General features: G+C 40.2%; 1 protein-coding gene across 1 annotated transcript in view; it reads left to right on the forward strand.

The window, feature by feature from the left end:
- Positions 1-27506, forward strand: part of LOC104146092 (uncharacterized) — a 188829-nt gene that overhangs the window by 49957 nt on the left and 111366 nt on the right. Inside the window, exons 8-10 of the mRNA XM_068931891.1 lie at positions 11399-11475; positions 14011-14131; positions 16252-16491. Of these exons, the coding sequence (XP_068787992.1) occupies positions 11399-11475; positions 14011-14131; positions 16252-16491 (438 nt within the window). The remainder of the gene's footprint in view (positions 1-11398; positions 11476-14010; positions 14132-16251; positions 16492-27506) is intronic.

A 27506-nucleotide genomic window follows, 5' to 3' on the forward strand; every position in this document is an offset into this window, starting at 1 on the left:
AAACAAATATGGCAGCCCAAGGGTTAAAAATAGCAAGTGAGAGTTTACAGTCCATGAGACTGGTTTTATAAGCGAGTTTCAGAAACACACTTGAGTTGCTGCTGCTTCTTTTTAGGCTGCCAAAATTCTCTCCAGTGAAGCATCTGAATTGCATTGGAGCTTTGCTGGCAGCATTGGCACAAAGAGAACAGCTACGTATTAACTATCTATCCCTTAGTTCATTGCTTTTCTTCGCTGCTTTGTAGCTTGACAGTAGATGAGTGGCTTTTGTTTAAATAGCAGCTCAGTGCACAAGATCACCATGATTAAAGGTTTTTGAAATAGCAGATGCTCTTCCATAATAAACAAAGGGTTTATGTAAGGTTTTAGCTCTGGAATTTTAAGTTATGTAGTTACTTCATGAACTCTTTGTAAATGTAAAAACTGATAGTTGAGATCAGCAAGAAATACATAAGGGGAGATCTGATAGGCTCTTGTAAAGAACGCATTAAGCAGATGTCAATGTTCTGTTAACAAACACATTAAAGAATATTAAATTTGGAATGCAGTACTGTTCCCTGTGGCCTAGTGTGCAGTCCTAGTGATTTCAAAAGCCCTAATGACATTTGCTTTTAATAAAGAAAAATAAACTGTATTGAGAGACAATCATAAGTATGGGACTGTGTTGTGGCAAAAGCTGGGCAGGTATAACCAAACCAGAGTATGCAGAATGCCATAAAAAACCACCTATAATCAGAGAATGAAGGGACACATGCTTACGGGCAGAACTCGATCAGTGCAGAGAAGTATGCAGAGGAGTGACCTGACATAATGCTGGCTTAACATGTTTGATTAAAGGCAAGATGCTTTCAAAACATGAGAGACTATGCTGAGGATGAAGCAAACACTGGTGATTGGGATGAGATTGCACTTGATGGGCTTTTGGCAGGGTAGTCTTGCCAATCATTAATTCAGATGCCATGGAATAATACCAGCTCTAGGATTTTCATCTGTTTCTAAATTGAGACAATAAAAGTGACGACTCAGGTTTATGATGGTTATCTTAGAAGAAATTAATAGTGTGGCAATTATAAGAATCAGTACTGCCAGAGAAGTCAAGCAATTTCTCCTGCTTGGCCATCCTCTTCCTGCGCATTTGTTGTTATTCTTAAGTAAGCAAAATTTGCTCACAGCCTGCATCTCTTCCTTGGCAGGATTCAGCCACTACATTTAGTCCTCTGTGCTGGGCTTGCAGGATTTGGTCATTGGAACTGTATAATCACTTGTGATACATGACCTCAATGTGAATTACTCAAAAGTAAAGTGCAGGTTTTGCTCTTCAGTAGCAGCAGTGGAGTTACAGCGGTAAGAAATTAGCTATTTGTTGCCAGTGGAAAGTAATGAAATACTGCCTTTCCTGAAAAGATTTACCTAATTTTTCATGACTTTGGTTAAACAACGGTTTACGCCTCTTAGCGTTACACCCAATATCCTTATAGGGTCAATATCATCTTTGCTCTGACTCCTTGCCATGTCACAGAGCAGCCAACTTCTATGATGATGCAGTGATCAGTTTTCCTTTGGTTAATGGCAGATAACATGCGGGTAAAATTTGGTCCTATGCAAGACAATGACAGATCTCCCTCCACTGATTAAATCCAACCAGGATTTAATCAGTAGGGTCAGGCCTCAGTCATACAGAAGACAGTCACGTGTATGTTCTATTCCCCTGGATAATACTGTCACTTACATCCTGATGATACCTGCAGCCCTCCCCCGTCAAAGCAGTAGTCTGCTAAGCAATAGTGTGTGATCATTGTTTGTGAACGTGGTACTTGTGTGAACATGAGTGCACTTAAAAACAATGCAGAATTGAAGGTGACTTTTCCTCAGCCAAAACTTGGCTACTCCTTTCTGATGTTTGCCAAGATTTTAAATGACTGCGACACTCAAATGAGTAATTTTGTGTTTTTCTAAGAATTGCTAGTCGAAAATACAAAAGCTGGTTCTTTTACACTGTGTCTTAAAGGCGGATGATTTTTTCAGCTAAGCTATCTATATCCTGCCTGTTACTCTAGTATCAAAGCATCACCATAATCTGTTAATATGATGATCCTCATTTCATTTATGTGAGCTAGTAGAAATTATGGTTATCTTCTTTTTATTGAGGAAGGGTAAGGGCACATAGAGGCCAAAGCCTACACCCACTGGAAGTGTTCAGGCACCCTATTTCCTGTTGAAATATGTCATTAGACCAGGGTCACCGGGTTCGTTATAGACTTGCCAGGTGTACTGCTCCAGGAGTGGGGACAAAGCGCTTCACTGAAATCCATAGTTGGGGGAGGAATCACAAGGCAAGCTTCCCAAAGCCTGTGATGTTGGGCTTGGACTTCTCATGTTCTACCTAGCAGACTCAAAGCCAGATCAAGATCCCAGTATGTGTAGCTAGAGAATTTCTGAGCTTTTTTGACTGGCAATTCGACATTTCTAGATATCTATCTTCTAATCAGGCTTGCTCTTGCTTCCTCAGCAGGCAGCCTGGGAACCCTTAGAACTTCTAAGATCCTTCACCATTTCTGCTGGATACTCATATATATACAAGTATTTTTTAAAGGCAGGAGAGATGGAAGTGGGAGGATGGAAAGGAATATGAGCGTAAGCAAAACTGTGAGAAGCATGTTTTATGTCTTTGTAAAGTGCCCATCGCTGTGGTGTCAGGATACCCATAACATTGATGCGACTCCTCTTTTAAATTGTAGTTCTCTTTTGACTGCTTTGTTTAGGAGGCATGTGGATTTAAGACAAGGAAAAATTTAGATGGAAGGAATGAAAATCTTGTGAAAAATATTCGTCTGTTTTTCACCAAAGAAGGACTTTGCTTAGTTTTTACTGTGTTCATTCATTCTTTAAGTTCAGAAGGGCAATTAAACAATTAATACAATTCTTAATATTCTATTGAACTGGAACAATGAATCCTATAGCTACTGTAAATGATGATACTGCATTTGCTGCTTCTTAGGTAATCTGACTGGTCAGTTCTCTGGCTCATTATCCTAATACAAACTCAAGTAAGGAAGTCTATTTGTACGGTTCAATAAACAGAAGCAATTGGAAAGATTCATCAAAGAGAATTGGTGATTGCCGAGTCCTGTTTAAGTTTAAGTAACTTCATAAAATACTGACCGTCTGTTAAAAGAAGCAGACTTGTATGAGGGTTGTAAAGGAAGGAAAGAGCATAGTAATATAAAGATACACAAACTTGCAGATAAAAATACAATGAAAACAAATGGTTAGTTGCTCACGTATGCTTCAGAATTCCTTTTATTTTCCTCTCAGGGAGGCTTTATTTCTATTTTTAATATTTTGGAAGACAAATTGTAGTTCTAGGTGTAGATAAGTATACTACTGGTTAGCCTTTATGACCAGAAACTGCTTAACAGGGTGAATAGACTAGACAGATTTTACTGAGTTACAAGTAAATGAATTGCTTGAAATGTTGTAACATTTTACTTCTATAGTCTCATAGTAGAGCAGAATTTGTTAACAAGAAGAATCTGTTCTGGATGGTACTTTTGAGATCTACTGCGTAGTATCATAGAATAATTCAGGTTGGGAAGGACCTCTGGAAGCCCTCTAGTCTAACCTCCTGCTCAAAGAAGGGCTGACTGTGAGGTATATCAGGGTTTCCATATGTAATTTGAGTTTAAGGGCTTTGGTGTTGTTCACACCCCTTTGTTAGCGTGAAACATTATCAGGTCATCTGTAAGTTGAGGGGTGTAGAAATATTGGGAAAGACAGTTTAGTTGCATTACGTGAGTGCTTGTTTGCCCATGTGATACAGAGGTGGGAAATCATCACTGTTGCTTTACCTGCTGGCAATCTGTTAACGCACTAGGTTTCTCTCACTACTACATCTGTAGTAGTGATACTACCTTAGTGATACTACCTTAGTGATACTACCTTAGTGATACTACTGTAGTAGTGATACTACTGATACTACTGTTCCCTTAGACAAGACACGGATTTCAGAACTAGGCGGTTACAATGAAAGCACATACCAAAGTGCAAACACTCAATACGTGTGTCATTGTAGTATGATGTTATGATTCAGTTGCTCATAATCAGCATTTGGGGAATAAATCAGACAAGGAGGGCTTATGTTTCAGCTGAAAATGTGAAACATTTTCCACATTCAGCTTTCGGTAGAAGAGAGATGGAACAAGATGTGGGCTGGAAGGAGATCTGAACTGTACGGAGAAAAAGTCATTAGGCAGGGCAACTTGTCATTTTCACTGCTGTATTTAAGACAACCGTATAGTAAACTGTACTTAAATCATTGATTCCCTCTCTAATTTTCATATACTAATTGTAACTGAATGTTTCTTTTAATTATGAAGTGTTCGAGTGCATGTCTGCCTGCTTGAAATGGAAGATGATGTGAAAGCCAGTACAAATGGAAGTTATTCGATAAAGCCAAAGCCTAATAAGATACTAGATTACAAATATGGAGTCAAATCTGTGAGGCAATGTTGTACCGTCAGTTGGAAAAAAAGAATGGGAGCTCAGAAAGATGGGATGGACTGTAACCTCAGATCTAAACGCGAGTTTTTATGGGGCTGTAACAAGCAAATTAGTCACTGTGATTCAGTTGTCCCTCTCTGCAAAACAGACTTAAAATTAGATACCTGCTTCAGGTAAGAGTAAGAGGATTAAAGGAGTAAAGTTTCATGAGGGGCTTTGAAAAGGCTGTAGAAATAATAAAAACATTCTGTCTTGACATTAACATACATTTTTAAATTGAGGAAGAATGAGGAAAAACATAAAAAATTGTCTCATGATTTCCGATCAGTATTTCCTTTCAATTTCTCTTCATGCCATGATTTGCTGTCAGTATCCAGAAAGTAGGAAAGACTGTAAAACCCTGCAGTTTTTTACATAGCTTATGAGCATTTTTTAAAATATAAACTAATCATTGCAGACCTGAGGATTCATCAGTTTCCACTGGCGTTGCTGGTGCTGCACTGGTCTGTGATATGTCCCTTAATAAACTGTAGGCAGGCTCTCCCATTATGTCTTATTATTTGGGCTAAAATTACCTGGAGCTTCTTGGTAGCTTGTGATTTCTTAACTCAGCTGAATATATCTGAACTTTGAGCTTTGACAGGCTAACACGTCTATGCTTAAAGTCTCTTCATCAATGGCAAATGTCATTTCAGCATTGTATATTTTCAGTGCTCTGCTGTGGTTGTCAGACTGATAAATGGCCTTGCATACACTTACAGCCCACTGTAGATTTTGATGAGGACATCAAAGCTTTACAACCTTGAAGCTACATCTTCTCAACTGTGAAATAAGAAACATTTGAAGGAGTACCTAGTGGTCCTGAAGAAACTGCAGATATTCTCTCTACTCACAGTCTGACAGAACTGAGAAGGTAGAGTCCTCTGCTGTGAGGCTGGAGAGGCAAAATCTTTACTCTGCAGATGCTGAGTAAAGTACAGTAGAGATCCCTCCAGACTATTTTCAGAGTGTCTTAAGAAAGATAACCCAAACTCTTTAATTTGTTCATACTATTGTCTTGGACCAAAACCCTGAAAGAAAAGATATTGAGTTTGGAGGAAAGTTCAAATCCTTATTTCGCATATGCACTTTACAGCTAGATCCAATTTCTGTAATTGTTCAAAACAGCATCTTGACTTTAATGTATATGTTTTAGTAAATAGTCCACCTCTATAGCAGGGTGCTGCCTTGCAGTGTTTAATTAGCAGCTCATTCTTCACTGCAAAAAGGTCATTAGAGATAATGCAATACTTCACAAATCTATGAAAATGATTAGCCTATAATGTCACTAAATGTGTCTGTATTACTCAGTGTAAGAAGACTGTAGCATGACTAAAGTCTATCTGACTTTGTGTTCTGCGGTATCAATTTTAAAAGAGAATATTTAAAGGGGTCTTTTTTTTTTTTTCTAGCTGTTACAAGTGGTTGAACTGTCCAAGTTTGTAATTTTATGCTCAAGTACAGTCAATTGATTTAATTTTTTCTTTGGAAGGAAAGTCATGGCGGGAGGTGGTTGCCTTTTTTCTTTCCCCTTCAGAAATATGTCTGAGAGTTTGTAGTACATTTTTGGCAAAGTGCGCCGTGAATAATGTTACCATGTGTCCAGGATTTTGACACAGATTTAGCCCCTGGTTGGTAGCTACTGCTGAGACAAGGTCACCCAAATTTCAACATGCAAAGAGAGGCAGGAGCAGTTCAATTTTCAGAGCAGGCATTATCCAGCTACCAGACCATTTGCTTTCAGTGAGGGACAGATTCATCCCTGTTACTCTTCAATGCCTAATTTCCCTGTGCTCTGTCTAGTTAACATGCAGAGAATAAGCCTTTCAACATCTTCCTGTACTTGAGATGTGGGGCAACCATGCTTTTAACAGATACGTCTCTGAGAGATATGAATAGATTCAAGGGATAAATGGGATAAATCTAGGCCCTTGTGCCCTGCTGGAGAAAGAAAATGACAGCAATAAAATGGCAGCATGCCAATTCATCTTTGTTATTTTCAGACACCATTTCCTAACTTTTTGCTAGTTGACCTTTCTCAGATTAAACCAAGGACCATCTTTTGTAATGTTGTCACAAGGGTTTTTATTATCAACTAAAATATTTTAGATTAAATATTTTAATGACCTATACTGCTTGTTGGAGGAGGAATGAGGGCAGGTCAGGTTTCTATGGTTGATATTTATCTTTACTTTTTTGCAAAATTTGTCTGGTTGTCTTCTGGTATCTCACAGACCAACAAGAAAGAAACGCTGGCTTCCATTGCCAGTAGTAAGGTCACAAACTCATAACATTAGCTGCTCTGACTTTACTGTGACGGTACCATAAGGGAAGGAAAATGACATATCAGGGAGATGAATGAATAGATTAAAAAAGGGAAAGGGCAGTGGTTACTTCTGTTTTCTCCCTCTTCACGACTATTTTGCTTAATCTCAAACAGTTCTTGTGCTATATTAATATAGCACAGTATATGAATATTATATACATTATGAATTATTAGCACAATATATATAATTATGAATTATTATATATAATCATAATTATAATATTACTGTATATAATATATATAATATTATTACACAATATATATAATATGATATATATAATATGATATATAATATATGATATATAATAATATTATTATATATAATTATGAATTATTAGCACAATATATATATTAATATAGCACAATATATGAATATTCTATATTCTTGTGCTTAATCTCAAACAGTTCTTGTGCATATTGTGCTATATAGTGCACTAGGCCTCGAAAAGCAGTGGGAGTGATTCACCGTGCAGCAGCCAGCGTGTGAAGAAACGGGGTTGGGTGGTGTTGGACTGTAGATGTGGGCTTTCTGTCTAGTCCTGTCAACGCTTGGCTATGTGAGCTCAGGCAAGTCACTTCTCACTGGCACCTTGATTCTCCTACCTATAAAATCGGGCTGGGCAGGACCCTCCTCACCATAAAACGTTTTGGAGTGAGCAGATGGAAATCCGAGATAAAAGCTTTTATCTGTGTGTTTGTTCATGGCTGGAAAGGCATCACTTTGTGCTTGTATCTACCTGCTCCATCATGTACTTGTGTAGGTGATTTCTCAAGGAGTGGAACAAGGAGGAGGCAGTGGGATCCTCTCCATAGAGGACCCTCGCCAGTGGTGGGGTGCCACTGGGGACCCTGCCAGGGGGGCAGCTGCCTGGATGTGTCTCTGCACTGCCAGGGCTGCACCCTGACCAGATGAGGAGGGCACGCAGGAAGCTGGGCCCGTGCAGCGCTCCTCGCAAGACCACGTGACACATTATGCATTTCGCCTGTGATTTCGTGATGGATCTTAGTCACGGACTCAGCTGACTGTTTCAAATCCCAGCAAGGTGAACACCTTAGCAGAAAGTTATAGTACCTGTAGTAGGACTACCCAGAAAGTGGAGGGTAGATATTTTCCCTTAGGATATTGTTAAATGCCAAAAAACAAATTCCATTCTGCTTAAAAGCTTTGCTGAATTTTCTGGACTTTATCCTAAACAGAAAAGATATGTCTGGATAGGGTTTTGTTGAATTTTTTTCAAACTGAAAATTATTACAGGAATCAAAATCTACCATTTGTGAGGTAATTTTGCAATGAAAATACTCAGTCAGCACTGGTTAATAGTACTGAGTCAGGTTCTTGTTTTTGCCTGCAGTAGAAACAATACTTACCATTGTGTGTCTGTAGGCTGAGCCCAGACTGAAAGATCTTTTCAAATACTGGTCTTGATCATGTTCTCTGAGATCAGTAGACAGGCCATTTGTATAATTAGACCTCAAGATAGCCATTTTACAGATGAAGAAACTGAGAAAGAAGAATGAAGAAGCTGGCTCACAACTAAAGCAAGTGCCTAGTATCAGAAAGGGAAGCGGGACAAAGCAGTGCTGTTAAGTGAACAATTCTGTCTTCAAACAGCTATTTACTCACTCAAGGACATCCCAGGTGAACTCTGAGGGGTACCCGTTGGTTCCCAGATTTTAGTCACTTTTTTCTGAGGGGACCCTCCATATCTGTATTGACTTGAAGCTATACCATATTTCATGCCTTCTTGTTGGGAACGCCCATTGTCAACAATGGGTCACTTCTACAGTCTAGGCAATGCTGGTTGTCATAATGAGAAATGAGCGCTTAGTTGTGTGTGCGATGGTATATGCCATTGAGAAAAAGTACTTGGGTATATTCCAGTGAATCTCTAGGGATATTGCAGCAGTGATTATTCCACATTAAAAAAAAAAGATATGGGTTACTCTGTTTTTGAAAACTTATACATTTTTTCCTCTGTTAAATTGCTTCCTGGTGATGGAAATGTCTGGGATTTTTTTCTACTGCATCTACTTTCCTTTAGCTTGCACACCCCTGAGGTAATTAGTGTAGGTTAAAATTTACATAACTGACTTTGGGGTTTTGCAAATAGGAAAGATGGAAATTTATTCAAGGTGGTGAATAATTCATTTTAAAGCAAGTTTCCTGTTTTTTTTAATCATGTAGAAGATGTATTACAGACTCATAGAGGTTTTCTGAATAGGACCCTAAGCACTGAATTTTTGATATATTTTATTTCTTAGTGTTGGTAAAGAAATATTAACCATGACTCATTGCACTTTTCCTTTTCAATAAGATTTGAATAAACTTAACAAATTTATTAGGTAGATGATAGAGCTGTTTAAAAATTATCATGACATACTGTGAGAAATATTTTACTAAGATCCAGAAAAAGTATTTTTAACTGGTATTCCCATTACCACATTAGAGACAGAGATGGAAAACACAATGCAGTTCATATAGGGAACCACGATTCATATTTTCTTCTGAATATTCATTATTTAATTAACATTAGGAAGATAAACAAGAGGATTGGATAGCTATGGGAGTTTGGTAATATAATCTTTCTCTCTCTCTCTCGCTCTCTTTTTTTTTTTTAAACTTCTCTACTTCTAACTCAATGTAAGCCTGGACTGGTAGTATCTGAAAGTTGTTGTAATCTTATGGCTACTTGATATTTTACATGAAATGAGGTTTTGATTTCCTCTTATTTCTTAGTTTAAGTGCTCACCTCACAAAAATTGCTATCAGTCATAGGCATCACTGAGAACTGGGCTCAAATGTCTATCGAGGACACTCCCGGCCCATGCTGCCTGCCGAAGCTGCCCCGTTGTGTGTGCCACAAGCACGTCCCCGCAGCCCAGCCGCCAGACCTTTCTCATCACACATTGCTCTGCACTTGCGGACTGTGGGAAATGGTACAAGGGGCTTCGAGAGAAAGAAAACCAGTGCCGTCATTTGCGTGGGAGGGAGGAAAATGGGTCCCAGTCTCTGCTCCAGGGTTTCTCAGGGAGCTTCAGCCAGCTGTTAACGTAAGATGCAAGAGTGGTCTGGGGAGTGGAGGGCGAGGGCTAAGTTAATCCAGGAGCAGTGGTGGAGGGAGCGTCTTTTGTGAGAGCACTGCCACTCTAAGAGCAGTAAGGTCTTGGTTTGAGCCAGTTTAGCCATATTACTTTTGTAAGAGTGTATTTGCAGTGCTTGACTGGGACCTGCAGGATTTATTGTACCCATTTGAGGCTCTGCTGGGACAAAAAGCAAGTCATGCTATATTTTAAGGTAACCATGTTGTCTCTGCTTTAATTTTACAGCTAGTACACTAGCAAAAGCTTTGGTAATGTGCTTTAGCAGTCAGCTTTTATACTCTTAAGAATTTTCATCTTGGAAATAGGCAGGGTTCTTTACAAATAATTTGATGCGTTCGTCTTCATCAGAGATTCCTAAGTTCCTTTGAAACCAGACAGACATCTACCTGAAAGTTTGGAGATTTAGAAGAAGGGAGAGACTTCAGCAGCCAGATCTGGAGCTGCCAACAGGGAGTTTTTCTCCATTGACTATTGTATCGTTTCCCTACCAAAACATTTTCCAGTTCTGAAACTTGATGAGGGCAGAAGATGAACATCACTTTACACCATTTACAATACTGTGTGGGATATACAGCAGGAAGCCTCCACGTACATTGGCAGTGGCGTCTGCGCATTTTATGCTGGTATCAGGGACACTGGCAGCATGAGAAATATTCTTGAATATTCAGTGAGATCTCTTAACAGAGATCAGGGAGAATAATGTTATTTTCCTAATTCTCCAACTTTCAGCAGCATTATTATTTTCAGATTTTGCACTGAGAGCACAGTCCAAAAAGCTGTGGATGCTGGCTTCTTGGTGGAATGACTTTTCCAGCTTGATGTACAAGAGAAAAATAACTTCAGGCCCTCCAGCTTTGTGCTGGAAAGCTGCAGAACTGCTAGGGGAGAGGACTGCTGATGTAAGTTAGTCTCCTACACATTGCAGCATCCTGAAATGCCATTCTTTCTTACCAAGCATTCAGAGATGACTATGGTGACACAAGGCCTCAAGACTTGGAGCAGATCTAAAGCAGGGCAAGTTGTGGGCTCTCCAGTGGCCTCTAACTAACTTATATGTAAGTATATGTCTCAGCTTGGTGCATGTGCAAACATGCACATATACGTACATATATATCTATGTGTGTGTGTTTGTATATGTACACACACACACACACACACACACACACAAAACTATGTAGGATATTATAAAAATAAGGACTATGGGGTACTACCAAGCAGAGATACACATTGTACAAATCAAGCTTTTTAGCCAGATTAGAACAGTTTCCCTTGAAAATAACGGAGGCTGGGTGGCTGTAATTTCTAATTGTTTCTGAAAACCTTTAACCAGAAGCCCTAAGGCAAACCTTTGGAAAATTGCCTGTTTATGACTTTTATTTCCATGTCCTTCCTGTACCTTTGAAAACAAGCTTTTTTTTTTTTGGCATGTAGGACTCTAAGCACCACAAGGAAGTCTCTTGCCACAACAGACAGAAGTTGCAAGCCAGGATTCATAAGCTCTTTCAAAGGTATGTGAGATAAGGGTTACTTTGTACTTCTATCTAATATGCTTTCCTTCCAAAGCTCTTTCAGTGCTTTACAGATATTAATGAATGGAGCTTCTCCCAAACAAAGGACCTCAGGCCTAGAAAAATTAAGCCTGTGCTTTTGAAAGCGGCCTCTGTTTTGATTCTTCCATTTTTAGACACCCAGTTTGGGCTGTCATTTTTAAGTGCTACACGCAGTACACGTCAAAAGGTGACCAAATGGCTTCTCTCAGCACCCTTCATGCCTGGTCCTGAATTGCTGTTTGACAGTGAAGGGAATATGAATTAGAGCAATGTTTTTGTCATCAGGCTGTACATGACCTTCAGATAAGTACGTACATCAAATTACCTGTAAAGAAATTAATGGAGGAAGTATCTCTCATGAACGCAGCTGATGAAGCTGTGTTCTGCCCTGACAGTTGAGGAGCATGCTGGTGAGCATAGAAGAGACCTAACTTCGCTGAATAAATTACTCACTTCAGTCTAATATCCAGCAAAACGAGAAAAAGGAGAAAAATGGTGCAACCCGAAAAGAGATCAGATGTGGTTATTTAAATGTTTGATGTTCAGTAATGAAAACTGTTTACCTTCATAATTGTGTATTAGCAGCTAATAAAGGCAATAGATACAGTAGTTTAAAAGTAATAAAATCAACAACAAAGTGTATTTAATTTTAAATTGAATTGCAAGCAAATGGGTGTCCTAATGAACCCCTGTGTCAATGTAGCTCTAACCAAATTAAGTGAAATAATTTCCATCAAGAGAAACTAACTAAGTACAAGGTTCCAAACCATTCTTCTTCAGGAGGAAAGTTAACTTCTCAGATGTTTCAGCTCTAAGAATTAGCTAGTGACATTCAAGAAGCATCTTCTGTTCCTTCTAGCTAGGGAAGCTTGACCAAAGTTGACTTGACTACAGCTCAAGGATAAAACTTTAAAGGTAGATGCTTCAGTTCTTGTATTGAGTCCATAGCATTGCTGAATCTTGTCCTTAGTTCTGATTAGTCCTGACCTGGGCAAAATTCCCATTTGTTTTATTGGGACTAATGCCTACACAGAACTTTGAATTGATTTAATTATTTCCTATGAGTTTATATGATTAAATTCTACTGGTATGGGAATCTAGAAGCTGGCTTAGCTATGTACCGGTGGTAATCTTACTGAAATAAATACATTTATATTTCTAAAATTAAAAAAAAAGGAGAAAGACAAGATCTGAGTAGAAACTCATTTGTAGCAATATGCATGGAACCTGGAAACAGAAGAACCTGTTGGAGAGAGAGAAATTTGGACTATTTGCTTGCTAGCTAGCATGTGTGCACATGGCTGGGATGTTAAGTGCGGTTGCAGAGCCTCTGCAAATAGGTGTCTTGATAAAAAGCCATGTTAATTTTACAAGCTGTGGAGGGTTATTCATGTTATCATCTAGCATGCAGAGAAGGAAACATGAATGAAGAAACTGGAACTGAATTTTTCAAAAGCAAGTGCAAAGGAAGCAATCTAAGGAACTTTTGTTGTTGCTTTTTTTTATATAAGAATAAACAGCATGTTTTAGTTTTTTTTTTTTTTTTGGTGATGGCTATAATATTACCAGAATATAGGCTCTGCCAGGCGCACGGTTCTGCAGCTTAAATATTGCCTGTGTTGTGCATGCCCAAGCTAATCCTGAATTGTAATTGAATCCTGGGCAGTGATTTCTTTTTGGCTCTTCAAGGCTCCTCTTAGCAATTTGCAGGCAGCTCTGTTGACCTCCAAGGTGGCATCCAGCTGGCCCTGGGCTGCAAAGAGCCTACATGACTTCCAGGTCGCAGGAGCTTTCATGCAGCCACTGCTGCATCTTTCCCCGTGCTCTGCAGCCTGCCCATCTCCTGCTCAATCTCCAGGTCTGGCTGGATCCTCACCAGTATCCGTGTGGCTTGCCAAGCCTTGTCAACCTTTTAAAATGATTGTGGTAGGAACAGCTAAAGTGTTTTTAACCCAGCAGAGCATATATAGAGGTTTCTATTTAGGGCCATTCCTGCTTAGATATAAGTGCAGAGCAGGAACTAAGATTTTTTTCAGTGGTTTAAAGCAGCTCAACCATAGGAACCAATGATTTCCAAAAACTTATTTCAGTTTATCATAGCTATCAGTCGGTCCTGAAAGTGTCGATAAAGGCAATGGCTTCCTACTTTATTACTGTTATTCCAGAACCTGAGCCCTGATACCTGTCCTGTAAAGACAGAGTTCCTATACTCAGGCAGTGAAACTTTAGTTAATTTTATGTCAACCTGTGGCACAGACTGACAAATAATGGTCATGTTCCTGAGACTGTGACTGCATTTTTCCTATGCCACTTTTTGAAGCCTAGCCATTTCTCTGCTTAGAACACTGTTGTTTCTCCTGGGTCCCCTGCAAGGTTTATGATACATCCAAGGAAAACATCAAACTGTGATGTAGTTCCAAGTGCTTTTCATGTCTGTGTTGTAGTCCATTTCTTTTCAATTCTTCTTCCCTGTTCCCTTTGTAACTACTGCAGAGCAGAAAGTCAACCACTGAAAGCGGATGTGAATGGCTGCAAAGAAGAAATTAGAGGCAAGTTTGATAACCTTGCAGATGCGAGTAACAAACTAAATGGAGCAGCAGGACATTGTGGAAAGGTGAGGTTCTCCATGAGTGCTCTTTTCCTTTATGCAAACTGCTAAACAACCGGATCAGTTCTATTGCACTACTATTTTTTTTTCTTTTCATAGTTTAAGAGGATACAATTTAGTGGGTTTGAAAATATCCTTTCCAGTCGTAGTAACCATATGCTTAAAGAGAACGTCTAAAGCTATTAATGATGAATCGTCTGGGCATGGCTAGAGTTCTTCAAAACAGTATGTCAGTGCTGGCCAAGGAAAGTCTTTCAGAAGGAGATGAGACAGCCATGCCACCATGCAAATGAGACAGGCTTGAAATATGATGAATCTTCTATCTCCTTTTCCTACTCGACTGACACTCGCTTTGAGGAAGGTTGTAAATGCAAGAGAGATTGTGGTATAATTCCTCAGACTGGCGTTTCTGCCCCCCAGTCACTATTCGATTATCTTCCAAATTGCTGTGTTTCAGAGAGATAAAGATTTTTTATGGCTTGCTGACTTGAAACAACCAGAAGAGCCAGAAAAGAGATGGCTAACCGGCCATGCATAGTAATTCCATTGGTAAATGACAAAATCTTTGTTTGTATGACATTTCCAAAATTACTACAGAAGATGAATCTAAAATACAAAATGTCACATTTGGCATGCAAAACTATCACAATATATTTCAGTATAAAATTCATAGAGGCGTTTAATTTAGAATGTGTTTAATAACGAAGTCTGCCTGCATCAGTAATCCTGCCTTGAGGTTTAAAAAGATTGTCTTATTTATTCATATAATGTTAATTTTTTTATATATGATTCAGAAACCAAAAATATTAAGGTTAAATCTTCATTGTTAATTAAGCTTTTCTAATTAAGCTGAAAATAATTGTCATTCAGATTAGTTGTTAAGTATGGTTTGTGTTGAAAAACAAAAGAAGTTTAACAAATTCAACTGTTATTTTAACTGCTTAATTTAATTCCAGAAGCTTTCTATCTATATGGAAATATGCTATCTCTTCCAAAATAAATCCAAGAGAGGATTAAAGAAGAGACTATTAGCTACTGTAGGCTTAAACTGTGAGACTACTGAACCTAGTAGTCAAGTTAGCCATTTGATTCTAAAGTGTGGCATGCATTCTTGTATCACATTAAATTAAAAGAAAAAGACTCTTGCAATAGTGTTTTCTGAAAAAAATGGAAGAAATGAATTCCTTGGGGAAAAAGAAAATCATAGCTGATTTGAAGCCCTCAATATTTAATTATTGCAGAAGCAGTTTTGTCCATTTAAGTCAACACTGGAGCCAAACTGGGACTCTCTATTATGTGCCTGGCCCTACAGAATGAATTTGGGCAGCACTGAAGCATTTGCAGGCGTATTCAAATGGATCCTATGTCTTTGCTCAGGCAAGACGCCTAAGGATCATACTGCTGTGTCTGTTCCCCTCTACGCTATAAGCTGAGCATAGAAGGAAAGCACCAAAAAAGCATTTCGGATACACAACACAACATTTATTCCATACTAAACATTCCGTAACTCAGACAACATCTTGTCAACAGCAAGCAGCAGATGTTTCCTTTTGTCTGGACTTGGAATAAAGGTGCCTGTAGGGAGTTGTTATTAAACTCTACACATGTTGCACTTTGATTACTATTTTTAAGAGAATCTGATTATGTGATAATCAGAAGGTGAAAGGATAGTCTGCATATTACACAGTGCTAATAGCCTTGGCAAGACTAATAATTAGTATAAAAACATGGCCTGCCCTGTCTCTCGTTCTGTGCCTGCAGCCTGCTCATCATAGCACCTCTTGTGCCTGTCTTGCAGAGCATACTGTGTTTTTGAAGATGGTGTTTTCCTGTGAATTCTGCCTTATTATTGCAGACAAATGGTTTCTGGTGTCACATTTCAACAAATCCACCCTCCCCTCAAGAATGCAAAACATTTATTATTATTGTTATTATTACGATCTGTCATCTCTCTGACTTTTGACCTCCCTGATTGCAGATCCTCCGTTAACAATAGGTAATTGCAGGTTGAACAAGAAGCATGTTTTCCGCTTATTGGTAGTTGTTTCCTTAAGAAATCTGTTCTGACTAATTGTATGGTGAAAGTCAACTCAACCCAACTCAGTAACTCGGAGCCTTCTCCCTAGGTTGACAGCTCCAAGACACCGCAGCCTATAGAAATTCACGTCAAATGCCTGAGGGGAGTCAAAGATAAGGTACCCAAGGGCCGCTATTCCCTCAGAGTTTCTGTTCTCGGCCGCTTAGGTGGTGACTTACTAGAGTGGCCCAGACTGAAGGAACAGCCCTGGGCCAGAACAACGCTGCCTGTTAGTCACAACGGAAACTTCTACAACACCGAAATCTACTTTGGACAAAGCATCCAAACAGTAAGCAACACTTCTTAAATACGCTGTCTTTGCTTTGAAAGTTAAAACACATCCGTCCTTTCTCCTTCAGGCTTATATATTTAATGCATTCCATCATGTTCATAATTTATTTAATAATTTAAGGTGCAATTTAGGAAGGTGCAATTTTTTTCCCCCTAGGTTAACCCTCATCACTCACTCTAAAAGTGCCAAATATACACTACATCATGGAGTGTTGTCAGCTAATTTTAAATTTTACTTTTATTCTGTCTTATCTATGCAGCTTGTCAGCTATGTAATTTGATTTCGTTAAAGTAGCTTTAGAATAATAAATGAACGAGTGGGTGTATATAAACACATGAATGCCCAAATCCTTCTGTGAGTTTTTAGCTCCATTGACCCCCATTTGCCAAAAAAGCAGCATTTGGATTATTTTGGAAGGAGCCCAAACACTTGAGGCTCTATTCTGTCTTTTGCGACTGAGGCACACATATTTTCCTGCCTAAGCATGCTGTGCGTGGCAGGATTGTTGTGTGTCTGTTGCTTGCTGTTGTAGCTAATGCCTAATGCTGGCTGAAGCATTGGCATCAGATAAACTCTCTGGCACACGTAGTCTTCTTTATGGTTTGAAAAATGACCCTGATTTCTCTAACTGTGTTTTTTTGTTATGAGGTATTGGTAGAATGGGGAGGACAATTTTTCTGTTTTCACTTATTACTTATTTTGCAGTATGACCTTGAATGGTGGATTTGCTGCTCCACCCTTCCCGTTGTGCTAGGTGTTGCATAGGTGCAGAACAAAAAGACAGTCCTGATCCCAGAGTGGTTCCAAATAAAGCAATTTGTACTTACGGTGTTGATGCTTTGAGTTACATTTGAACAGGTCATTTTGGCTATTGGATTTGTGATATATAAGCTGCTGCTAAATAACATTTTCTGTTTCTTAATTGTTTATCGTCTGTAATAGATAATGAACAGTGTTCCTGTGAAAGCAGCTGTTGATATGTAAAGAATCATGCATACAAAGAGGAAAATTATGAATGTGATTCTCATATGTTAAAACAAACAGATATGTATGTCAAAGAAAACTTTGGCAGATGCAGTTCTGAGCTGAGAGGTAGTAGCTGCTGGGTGCTGAAGGAGTAAGTGTTTGGGGCAGGAGTTAAGCTTGTATATTTTTATCCTGCCCCTGTAAATCCCTGTACACCCATGCTGAATCTGAGGACATATCTGTTAAAAAACTGTTTTTTTTCTTTTCTGTTTTTTTTTTTTTTACTCCTTTGTCTTTTGTTGGTCCATGAGGCACTAGAAGAGGGATTTCATATACTGATGTGGAAGTTTCTCTATGAGAGAAACTGTCTTACTTAATAGATGAAGTGGCTCAAAAGGATAGGCTCTGTCACTACATTGAAAGCGTAGGGACCGTTAGCTTCTAGTCTGCCACAGCACAGGCCAGCTGTAGTGTACCTGTCACTGGAGAAGATGCTGCCTGTTTAATGCTTGTGAGAAAAGGCACAGGTATCTGAACACTATCAAGTTCCTCCTTCTGCCTGGGTGCAGAGCCTGATAGTGTGTCTCATACTGCCTTCTCTGTCCTCTGCATGGGGGAAAAGAGATAGTGCACCTTTTTCCAGGCACTTCTGTCTGGGTGGGACTAACCTTTGGCAACCCAGCCCGAAAAGGGGTGACGAGGACACCTTTCTCACTGGAAGAGAAATCGCTGATGATGAGTTGATCAGCATATATATGTCCTGGGCAGAAAAGTACCCTCTTCTTAGGTTCTATTGAAAGGAGAAAACTCTGTGCGGTGTGGCTGAATGGCTCTGGGATACTCTGCCTCTTGCTTTCAGCACTATGTTTCTCCTTTGCCTTGCCTGGGACTGGTGCTTCCACCTGGGGAACGTCTCCCATCCAAACTACATGGCCCTGTTCTCAGCATTAAGCAAGAGCTAGTACAAACGAACATTGACCTGTATTTTGTCCAGCTGCTTCTCTCCTTAACGCATAGGAGCTCCGCATACAGATTTGGCAAAGTGCAGAGTGCACAAACTTTTCTTTCTTAGTGTCTCTACTGAGTTGTACAGACACCTCAATAATTGCTTAGAGGTGGTTACTATGCTTCATTCAAGGGACTGAGAAAAATGTTTGGGAGTTTTAGCACTTTTCCTAGAGTTTGCTATTAAGTTCTCTTTGAGTCTCACAGAAGATATTTAATTAGGGTCTTTACCACACTTCAGTTTTAATCTAGTTAAAAAGGCTGCAGGTCTTACGGAAGTACAATTAAAATGCAGGATCAGGAGAAGCTGGATGAAATGATTCCTTTGTTGATTCCTTGTCTTCATTCCTGTATAATGGACAAGAAAAGCTTAATGCCAGAATTTTAGAGAGCCTCCTCCCTTAGCTCATTCTACAGACACAAATGGTGTACTCTAAATGCTGCTACCTTTCTGTTCTTCCACCTTGGTATTGCTGCATACAGCTAAGGTAGAGTTCAGAAGAAACCCTCAGGATCCGTGCTGAGAGGAGGCCAATTTCAGGCTGTAGACAATAAGCCTCTCCTACAAAACTCAACGTAAGTATTGAGGTCTTAGTGTTGAGCTTCAGATGAGCATCTGGGTTTAGAACACAATCATATATACAGCACTGCTGCCCTGGGTTATGTTACAGAGGGGAAATACAAGTGCTCACACGTGAAGAATAAGCTTTTGTTTTCGTTGGCCTCAATAATGATAGGAGTTCAATGTAAACATGGTGAAAAGGAAGACATGCATGCTTGATATTGAAGGAAAGCTTAGTTTTAACTAATATATTAGAGAAATTGTTCCAGAACACTACATCCTTCCAAAAATAATAACCCTGTCATGTCGGCAAAGTTGGTGTCAGCATGGGTTACCTGCTGCGTACAGAAAGTGCTGGTCATGTAAGTTAGATCTGCCTCGGGGCTAGTCTGACTTGCGCACCTGACCTTTCAAAAATGTTTTTTGTTCATTAATCAATGTTCTTTGCTTCAGCTTGCCAGCTTCATTTCTTTCCCCTCCTTCACTGTCCTCCTTTTTAGTTTGTCAACCTACCTCCCCCAATAACCTCTGACTACATATTAGACAGTGGTTCCTAATAGCTCCAGTTGAATTTTATTTGGCTTTCAGTAAGGTCAGAAAGTCATACAAATCTCTTTTTTTTTCCCTTTAAATTATATTGGACAAAAGATGCTTGAATGCTTTGGAGAGGGGTAAAATGCAATTACTGCTTTGAGGGACTCTTTACCATCTTAGGTATAACACCTAAAAGTGTGATCTGAAGGGGACTTGTTTTAGACCCACAATTTTAAGGACATTTTCATATGTTTAATTTATGTAAGGGGATTTTAGTTTTTTGATGGGTTAATGCCCCAGTCAGGCTGTGTGGCTTAGATGAAGCAAGAGCTATTTTGAAGCTTTACCTCTATTCTAACAGAAAATGAACTCAATCTGAGATTCAAAAAATGCAGTAGATGATTAAACACTGGGGTTAAGGAAGCTTTGCTCTTAAAATTTCAATATGCTTTTGCACTGCCTGATTTTTGCCAGGTCTGCAATGAAAGTGAAGTGAGGAAAGGAGAAGACAGGAGTCAGGCTTACTGTGCTCCTAGTAAGGTAGTAGTTGCAATTTCCTTGCAACAATGTCCTTGACAATGTCTGCGTAGATGTAACTGCATCATCTTTACTCAAGACAAATGGTTTTACTAGTACAATTTCCTTAATGCTGTTTCATGATAGCTGAAGTCGTAGTATGGATAAGACCTAAGCAGTCAGGGAATATTTTCATTCATGGTGTATTTAGAAGAGTGACTTATTGCCCCTTAGGATGTGTGTCCTGGCATTACTGCAGTGTAGGCAAATCCAGATTACGTTTTGCAGGGTATTGATCACTTGGAGAGCACATATGGTAAGAGCGCATATTTGCAGTATGCAAACGTCTAATTTTACTCAAAACCAAAAAAGATTTATTTTTATTTTTCTTCTAGTAGGCTTTTCTTAGGTTAATGCAATAAATACATTAAAATAGTTATATTTATATGAAAAAATTATAACAGTAAGACCAAATCATGCACTTTTCACAGTCAAAGCATTCACTGACTTCAATGGAGGAAAAATTGGCATGTGGCTAAAATGCTTCTCTTTTTGAAAAAAACTATTTGTAGCAATAATTTCAATTAATAGGACAAAGTTCATTTCAAGTGTGCGTTTCTAGTGTCTTCTACTAAGAGAAGTGAATTTTAAGGAAAATATTCCTATTTCAAGTATTTGAAGCTTTTAAAGTAAAATGTTAATTTCTGGAAGGCTTTCCAGAAAAATATTGCCTGGTAGGGAAACAGTTTTTGTTTCAAAATGGGAAATTCAGATAGGAAATTTTCAGCTATCCCGCACAGCGCTATGAGCTACTGCAACTGCTTCCAAGTGACCCATAAAAAAAATTCATTAACCGTCTAGTCACTGGGGATGTCACTCCAGCACTGCTGAAGAGAAGTGTGCGCGTGGAGGAGGAGAAACAATTGTGCCAGTATTAGGCTCCCGAAGCTCGATTTTTTTCCCTCCACTCGTGCGACGCCTGCTCGGCAGCGGTCCTTGTGCTGTGCCAGCCTTCCAAAGATGGTACTTCAGCAAAGACATATGAGCTCTAGAAGTCAGCACTGGAGTTACAGATTTTCCCCAATGTACCTGGCACATTGGATTGCACTAAATCAGTGCATATGCATATAAAGCTGCAGTTGCTGACAGAACAATTCACGGATCTGTAGATTTTAAGGAGTATATCAACCAGTTAATATTTATGTATCAGCGTGGCAAGGCACTAGCAATATTATAACAGTAGCTGGTGACCATTTTGTTTTACTTGAGGGAAATTCAATATGAATGAAACAGCAACTTTTCAAACATGACATTTAATCCACGCATGTAAATCATACCAGGAGATCTATTATTCATTATTAAAAGGGCACCATATTTTTATTACACTGAAAATGAAACACAAATGCTGTGAAAAATTTAGTGCCTTTTCCTGAAGTTTCAGGACACTTATCATGCAGTCATCTAGCAGGGGCTGACACTCATTTTAAAATATAGCTACAAAATTAATAAATTTGAACTCTTTTGCTTGGAAAAAGAGAATGCTCTGTTTCACTGAATGATGTGGATTTATTTTTTATTTAAGGCTTCCTAAACAGTTAAGATGGCAGTTAAGTACTTCAGTAATGTTGAGATTCAGATTTAGATATATAATGAATAAAGTTCATATCTTTGTTGTTATTAGTCATTTCCAGCATTTTCTTCCCTGAAGTGCATTTTGAAAGCTACATATATCAGAAACTGATTAACATGACCCTAGGTATTAATTCTTAAAATATGATGAAACCAACACTTTCAAGGACCGTATTTTCCATATGTCAGCATCTATCTAAGGACTGTGATGCTTTTAATAATTACAAAACAAGGTATCATTAGGAAAAGTAGAGCACAAACTTTTTTTTTTCTCATTTTATTCTTGAGCTAAACTCTGGCACAGATGAAGAACATTTAGCTGTAGGACACTTTATAGGACATAACATAAGAGTTTGACACACTGTGAAAAAAGATAGGGGGTAATAATGCATGGCAGTGCCAGAGGACTTTCAGAATGAGAGTCACTTAAATTTTCCCTGGACACAATTATTTGTAGTTGGGATGATAAGGTGCTACGTGAACCTTTTGGTAAACGAAAATACTGAGCTTAGACAGAGGCTTGTGTTTATTTGAAGACTGCAGTTTCGATGTCTTTTTTTACACAGAAGGAACAAATACTTATTGCTTCTGTTTTGTTTATCTCAGTTTTTTGGGGTTTCACTCTTCACATTCTGTTTGCTAAATGTCTTTTTGTAATAACTCCTTAAGATACATGTTTTTGGAGTGACTGCGTCGTGGCTGTATCACACCTTTGGGGCACCGCGCTGTCTTCGGGAAAACCTCAGCAGCATGCCCGGTGCTGCCTTGGTGTCGCGCTGCTCGGGCTGACTTTTAGACCCTGTGCAGGGCCTTTCATAACACGCTTGGCGCAAAATGCCCATAAACCTCTCTCCTTGCTGTGGGCCCGGCAGAAAGTTTCGGCAGGACCTGCGCTGCGGCAGCCCATGCAGAGCACAGATCCTGTCCCAGTCACACGCTGTCGCCAGGCGATCTCGCAGCGCGGCTCCGGGACTGTTTGCTGCCCAGAGAAAGACTTTCCCAACACACAAAGCGTTATTTCCAGCACTGTGTTATGAGCCCAGAAGAGGCAAAAACTCTAAGAGATTCATTGAACCTGATGTGCTGGCATTGCAAAGCCAACGTGTGTTAGAATCTCTTGCGTCTACTGCGTTTAGAGTTATGTAATTGTAATTTGCATGCATAATTAAATTTGCAAAGGGTTACTAGCTATTCCAGGTTTTGTTTGGGGGAATTTTGGACTTACTTTTCATATGCTCCTGAGTCATTGTGTTCTTGGAGTTCTTGGAAACACAGGGTGGATCGTATTGTGCATGCTGTTCTGGTTTAGGCCAACAGGTACAGCCTCCACGCCTCAGAAATGCGGGCCTTCGTCATATCTAAATACATTTTACTGAGATTAGATGTGTGGTCTGCCTTGGAAGAAGTTAGCAGGCAGATGTCAAAAGTTGGGAGTGTCGAGGGACAGGCTTTTGCTTTAGACTGCTCCATGGCCTATTCCCTAATGGGAAATTTTTCCTGTCAAAGAATTTGACGGGAACCATTGGGTGCAATAGACGAGCTGTACAAAAGTCTCATATTATTTGGGGCTGATCATCTAGGACTCAGAATGCAGCACTCCGCTATCTGTATCCTTAGCTACAAGTAATCTTGGCACAACAGAGGACAGCAAGAGCAAAATAAACAACCACCACAACAAAAAATACCATGAGTGGAAAGTGGAGCAGTTCCATGACTCACCACAGTCGACAGTGGAATTGTGAAAAAGGTTTAACACTGTTTTAGTCAATACCTACAAGCATTGGGAACCAGTAAAGCACCCTCAGAAGATACTTTATTTCCAAAACCACCTGGTTTTGAAGTATTTCGTGTTTTGAATAATTTTCTGCGGACTCAGGATAAGCAGGTTAGTTGCAAAGTGATGGTATAGAAATAGAAACAGTACTTTATGCCACAGAAAAATGAGGCCATGTTTAAATATATGGTTTTAAAGCAGAGTGTACAAGGAAAAGGGTTTTTTTTTGTCTGAGGAGCCAGTCTTCCAGTTTCTTCATTGAAGTAGGTGTTGGCCAAGTCCCTGAAAAGAGACCAGATCTTGATTAGGATCTGGCACATCCAGAGAATGCTGGCAGAGCATGAATTAAGCCCTGACAGAGCTTTCCTAGCAAAGGAAGTATTGTCTTGTCCCTGGCCGGATCAAAACTTCAGAAGGAGGAGGGTGCTTTGATGCAGAAGGCATGACAGAGAACCCAGAATAGTGTCAGGAAATAGACCTGAAGCTTCTGGAACAAAATGGCAAGGAAAATTGCTTATTTTGGAACTAAAAACATGTGAAGCCTTTGGTGTTGTGGTGAGTACACTGCCCAGCAAGTGACACTGCCTGCTATGTGATTCAGCGCTGAATGACCCAGGTCTGCATGAGACTCCATGGCTCCGAGTGGAGCAAGTTCTGAGCAAGTACGTGTCCTCCTGACACAGAAGAAGTAAACTCTGCTATTTCATGTCAGTGGCCTGCATATCAGGGGAAGCTCTTGCTCTGACGGGGCTGGAATAAATCTCGGGAATAAATAAGAGTCACAGGAGTGGCGAGAGAGTGAACCGGAGTTCCTGCGTTAAGTTTACAAAGGCGATTACTCCCATCGTGTGATGAGGTCAGAATCTAGCCGGTCCAGCGGTATATCACGAGAAAGTCTCGGGGAGGTTCACGCTGACTGTACCATACATTACTACTCCCTGCTGGTCACAGAACAGAAAAGAATTAGCAGCAGATGTGCCAGGACAATTAGCAACAGATGCAGAGGCTAAAGCTCACAGAATGCAAACATTATTTTCCTGTATTTGGAAAGATAAAAGGCCAGATCCTGGTCCTCTGGTGTAAGGTAGTCACGCCGCGTATGACACCACCAGAGCTAACTCTGCCCTGAGTCCTCGCTCCTGGAGGAAACGGGGACAACGGGGAGCTGTGGCTATTCTGACAGCAAGGGAGAGGGCGCGGGAGGTGTTTTCAGTAGGGCGCAAGTCTGGGAAGGCGGTGGGGTGCTTTGGCACAGTGTGAGGGGACAAATCCTGCATGTAGCCACCGCCGTCGTGGGATTAAGAGCGGTGAATAAATTGCCTTTTTACGGGTACCGCACAGCTCACCCCCAGCCTCGGGCCCAGGCTTTGCAGCCACAAGAGAAGATTTCCGCCTTCGTGCGGCGTATGCTTATACTTCAGATGTGCCAAGCGTCTTCCTTCGGGAGCAAAGCGATACCAGACAGGGCCCTCGTGAGCAGGACGGGGACACACCGCTGTGCCACAGCGAGACAGCACGCTCCAGCCGGGAGCGCTGGCCTTGGTGGGCGACTGTGAGCTCTCACCCAGCGCTGCGGCCACCGCTCTCCCATACTCCCACCTAACCAGGCAAGTTTGGATACTGGGTCACAGAAAATTGGTGGTACTGCATAAACGTTTAAGAATATCCTGAAGCTGGGGGGAGAGGAGTCCTTTCTTTGACCAATTTCTAGCCTGAAAGGTCCCTTCTCCTAGGCAGGAAATAGAAAGAAAACGTTTATATGTGGAAATGAGCGGCAGTGTGTTGTTTGCACAGTCTCCCTCCATCTGTGTGTTGTCCTGTATTCGGATACCTGTGTGCAGACAGGCAACCACCCAAAGCTGCTCTGTTTTGCCTGCTATTCCAAAACGTTCTGATGATAGATAGGACTTTGTGAAACCCTAATAACACAGTATTTCATTTTTCCCTCGGTCCAGTTTTCTATTCCCTCTCCTCTGGCCTTTTAAAAATTTCAGAGTTACCTAAACGCTTCCCAAGAATGCTCTTTCTTCTGCCTGTAGGCTAGCCTCACGTGCAAACAGCGAAGGCTTGTAAGCTGTCCGTGACACCTCCGCCTTCTTTTGGCAATAGCAGCCTCAGCCCAACTCTGTTCACTCCACAAAGTGAAATAATTTTGTTGTTTGTTAATGAGATGGTGTGATAGGAACTGTCTCCTATTTAAAAGGTTTTCTACCTTTGTTTGTGTTTGGTGCCAGTAAGATTCGTTTACTGCAGTTGTCATAATCAGAAATGATGAGCCATTAATTTATATGGTGTTTTGCAAGATTATTCTGTTGAAAGTAAGTAAACATTGAACTGCCTTTGAATTTTCTAATTCAGTTTAATCTGGTTACGTGGTAGAGGTTTAGTGGTCAAATTTCTGTGTTATGTGACTTAGATAATGGCATTTTTGTCCTTTTTCTTCTAAATTCAGTACGTTTGAAGGACAGAAGCAAAGGTTTGTTTCTTCTCTGAGGAGGTTAAAATCCAAGAGTGAGTCAGACAAAAAGCCAAAATCCTCACAGTGGATCAGTTTATTGAAATATTCAAATAGGATTCATTCTCTCTCTAGAGTCAATGATTTCTTTGCTGAAATTATGGTGGCATATGGGGAAGTAAGATATATTACAATAAAACTGATATAAAACAGTTGAATTCAGAAATAGTGGTAGGAGATAATTTTAGTTCACTATGATTTAATTCAATTAAATGCAACACTGTTAACTGCAGACTAAGAAGAATTACTTGTGCGTGTGCAGGCACACACAAGCATTATTTATTCTCTGCTGCATCTTCCTTTGTAGAACAAATCACAGCAGTGAAAAGTAGGCATAAGATGCTTTTCTACCACTGTAGAAGGTTATGTAGCTCATAGACTTCAATGGAAATTTTAACTGGGCAAGGGCAAACTGTAACTGAGATGTTAGAGATTAGACCCATTAAAACCCATGAAAGTGTACTTATATATTATGCTGTCTTTGACCATCTACAAGTGGTGGTGCAAGTTGGTGAACTAACTAACCGAAGGGTGCCTCAGAAGAAGTTGCCATTGGCAGAAAAGTTATAGGTGCTCACTTCATGTAAAGGTTAGTTTTTCTTCAAAAACAAAACAGCCCATCAAAACAAATTGGTCAATTTGAATTGCCTGTGCCCAGGGCTTTGTCCATCCCAGGCATAGGCCCGAGCCAGGCAGTGGTCTCTGCAGGTGCCTCTTCTCCCACAGCTCTGGAAAGCACCCATTCCCGTTTCTTTCTAGGGCCTTAGGTGTCTTATGAGAGAGCGAGCTTTTTGCTGCTTCTCCTCCTCCTCTACCCACTGAGCTGTGCTCTAGCCTGTATCTGAGAATGAGGGCCTAAATCCACAAAGGCGTGTAGGCACTCAAGTCCTGTGGATTTTAATAGGAGTTACATGCCTAAACGCTTTTGTGTATCTGTGCCTACGGGTCCTGCTGGCCATTACCCAAATCCCTGCTCTCCAACTCATCTCCTAGGAGGAGGCTAATTAAGGGCAGGTGGTACAACACCGAGCTTCCTTGTAGGGCCATCTGACCCTGTGGCTATTGGACAACTGGGTATTATGGAGATGCACGTTTGCTGTGGTGGTTGGGGCAGTGTAAGGTGACTTGGTGGGATAGATTTAGCACAGGGCTCTTGAGGGGACGTTGCTCCTTTTTGACGCTTTCCTGTTTTAGCCTGACTGTCCCTTTGCAGTCAGCACTTCACCTGTACAAATCATGCTCCCCACGGCCGTCAGAATGGTAATGAAAGCCCACAGGCACTTGCGTGAAGGTTTAGCACGCCAGGATAGAGTAACAGGCAGAGGCTTAGCCTGGTTGTTTGTGTGGATTGAGTGGAAATACATTTTGTATTTGGTAGGTATGTTTTATCTGACAGTGTTTGCCGTGATGTGTGACACTGCCCTGTCTTGGTCAGGCACCTGTCATTCCTGTGGAAAGACTCCCAGAATGAATCTCACTACCTCAGGCTTCGTAGCATACAGGTGTGTAGC

The sequence above is a fragment of the Struthio camelus genome, chromosome 2 (assembly GCF_040807025.1).
Source record: "Struthio camelus isolate bStrCam1 chromosome 2, bStrCam1.hap1, whole genome shotgun sequence".
NCBI classification, from domain to species: Eukaryota; Metazoa; Chordata; class Aves; order Struthioniformes; family Struthionidae; genus Struthio; species Struthio camelus.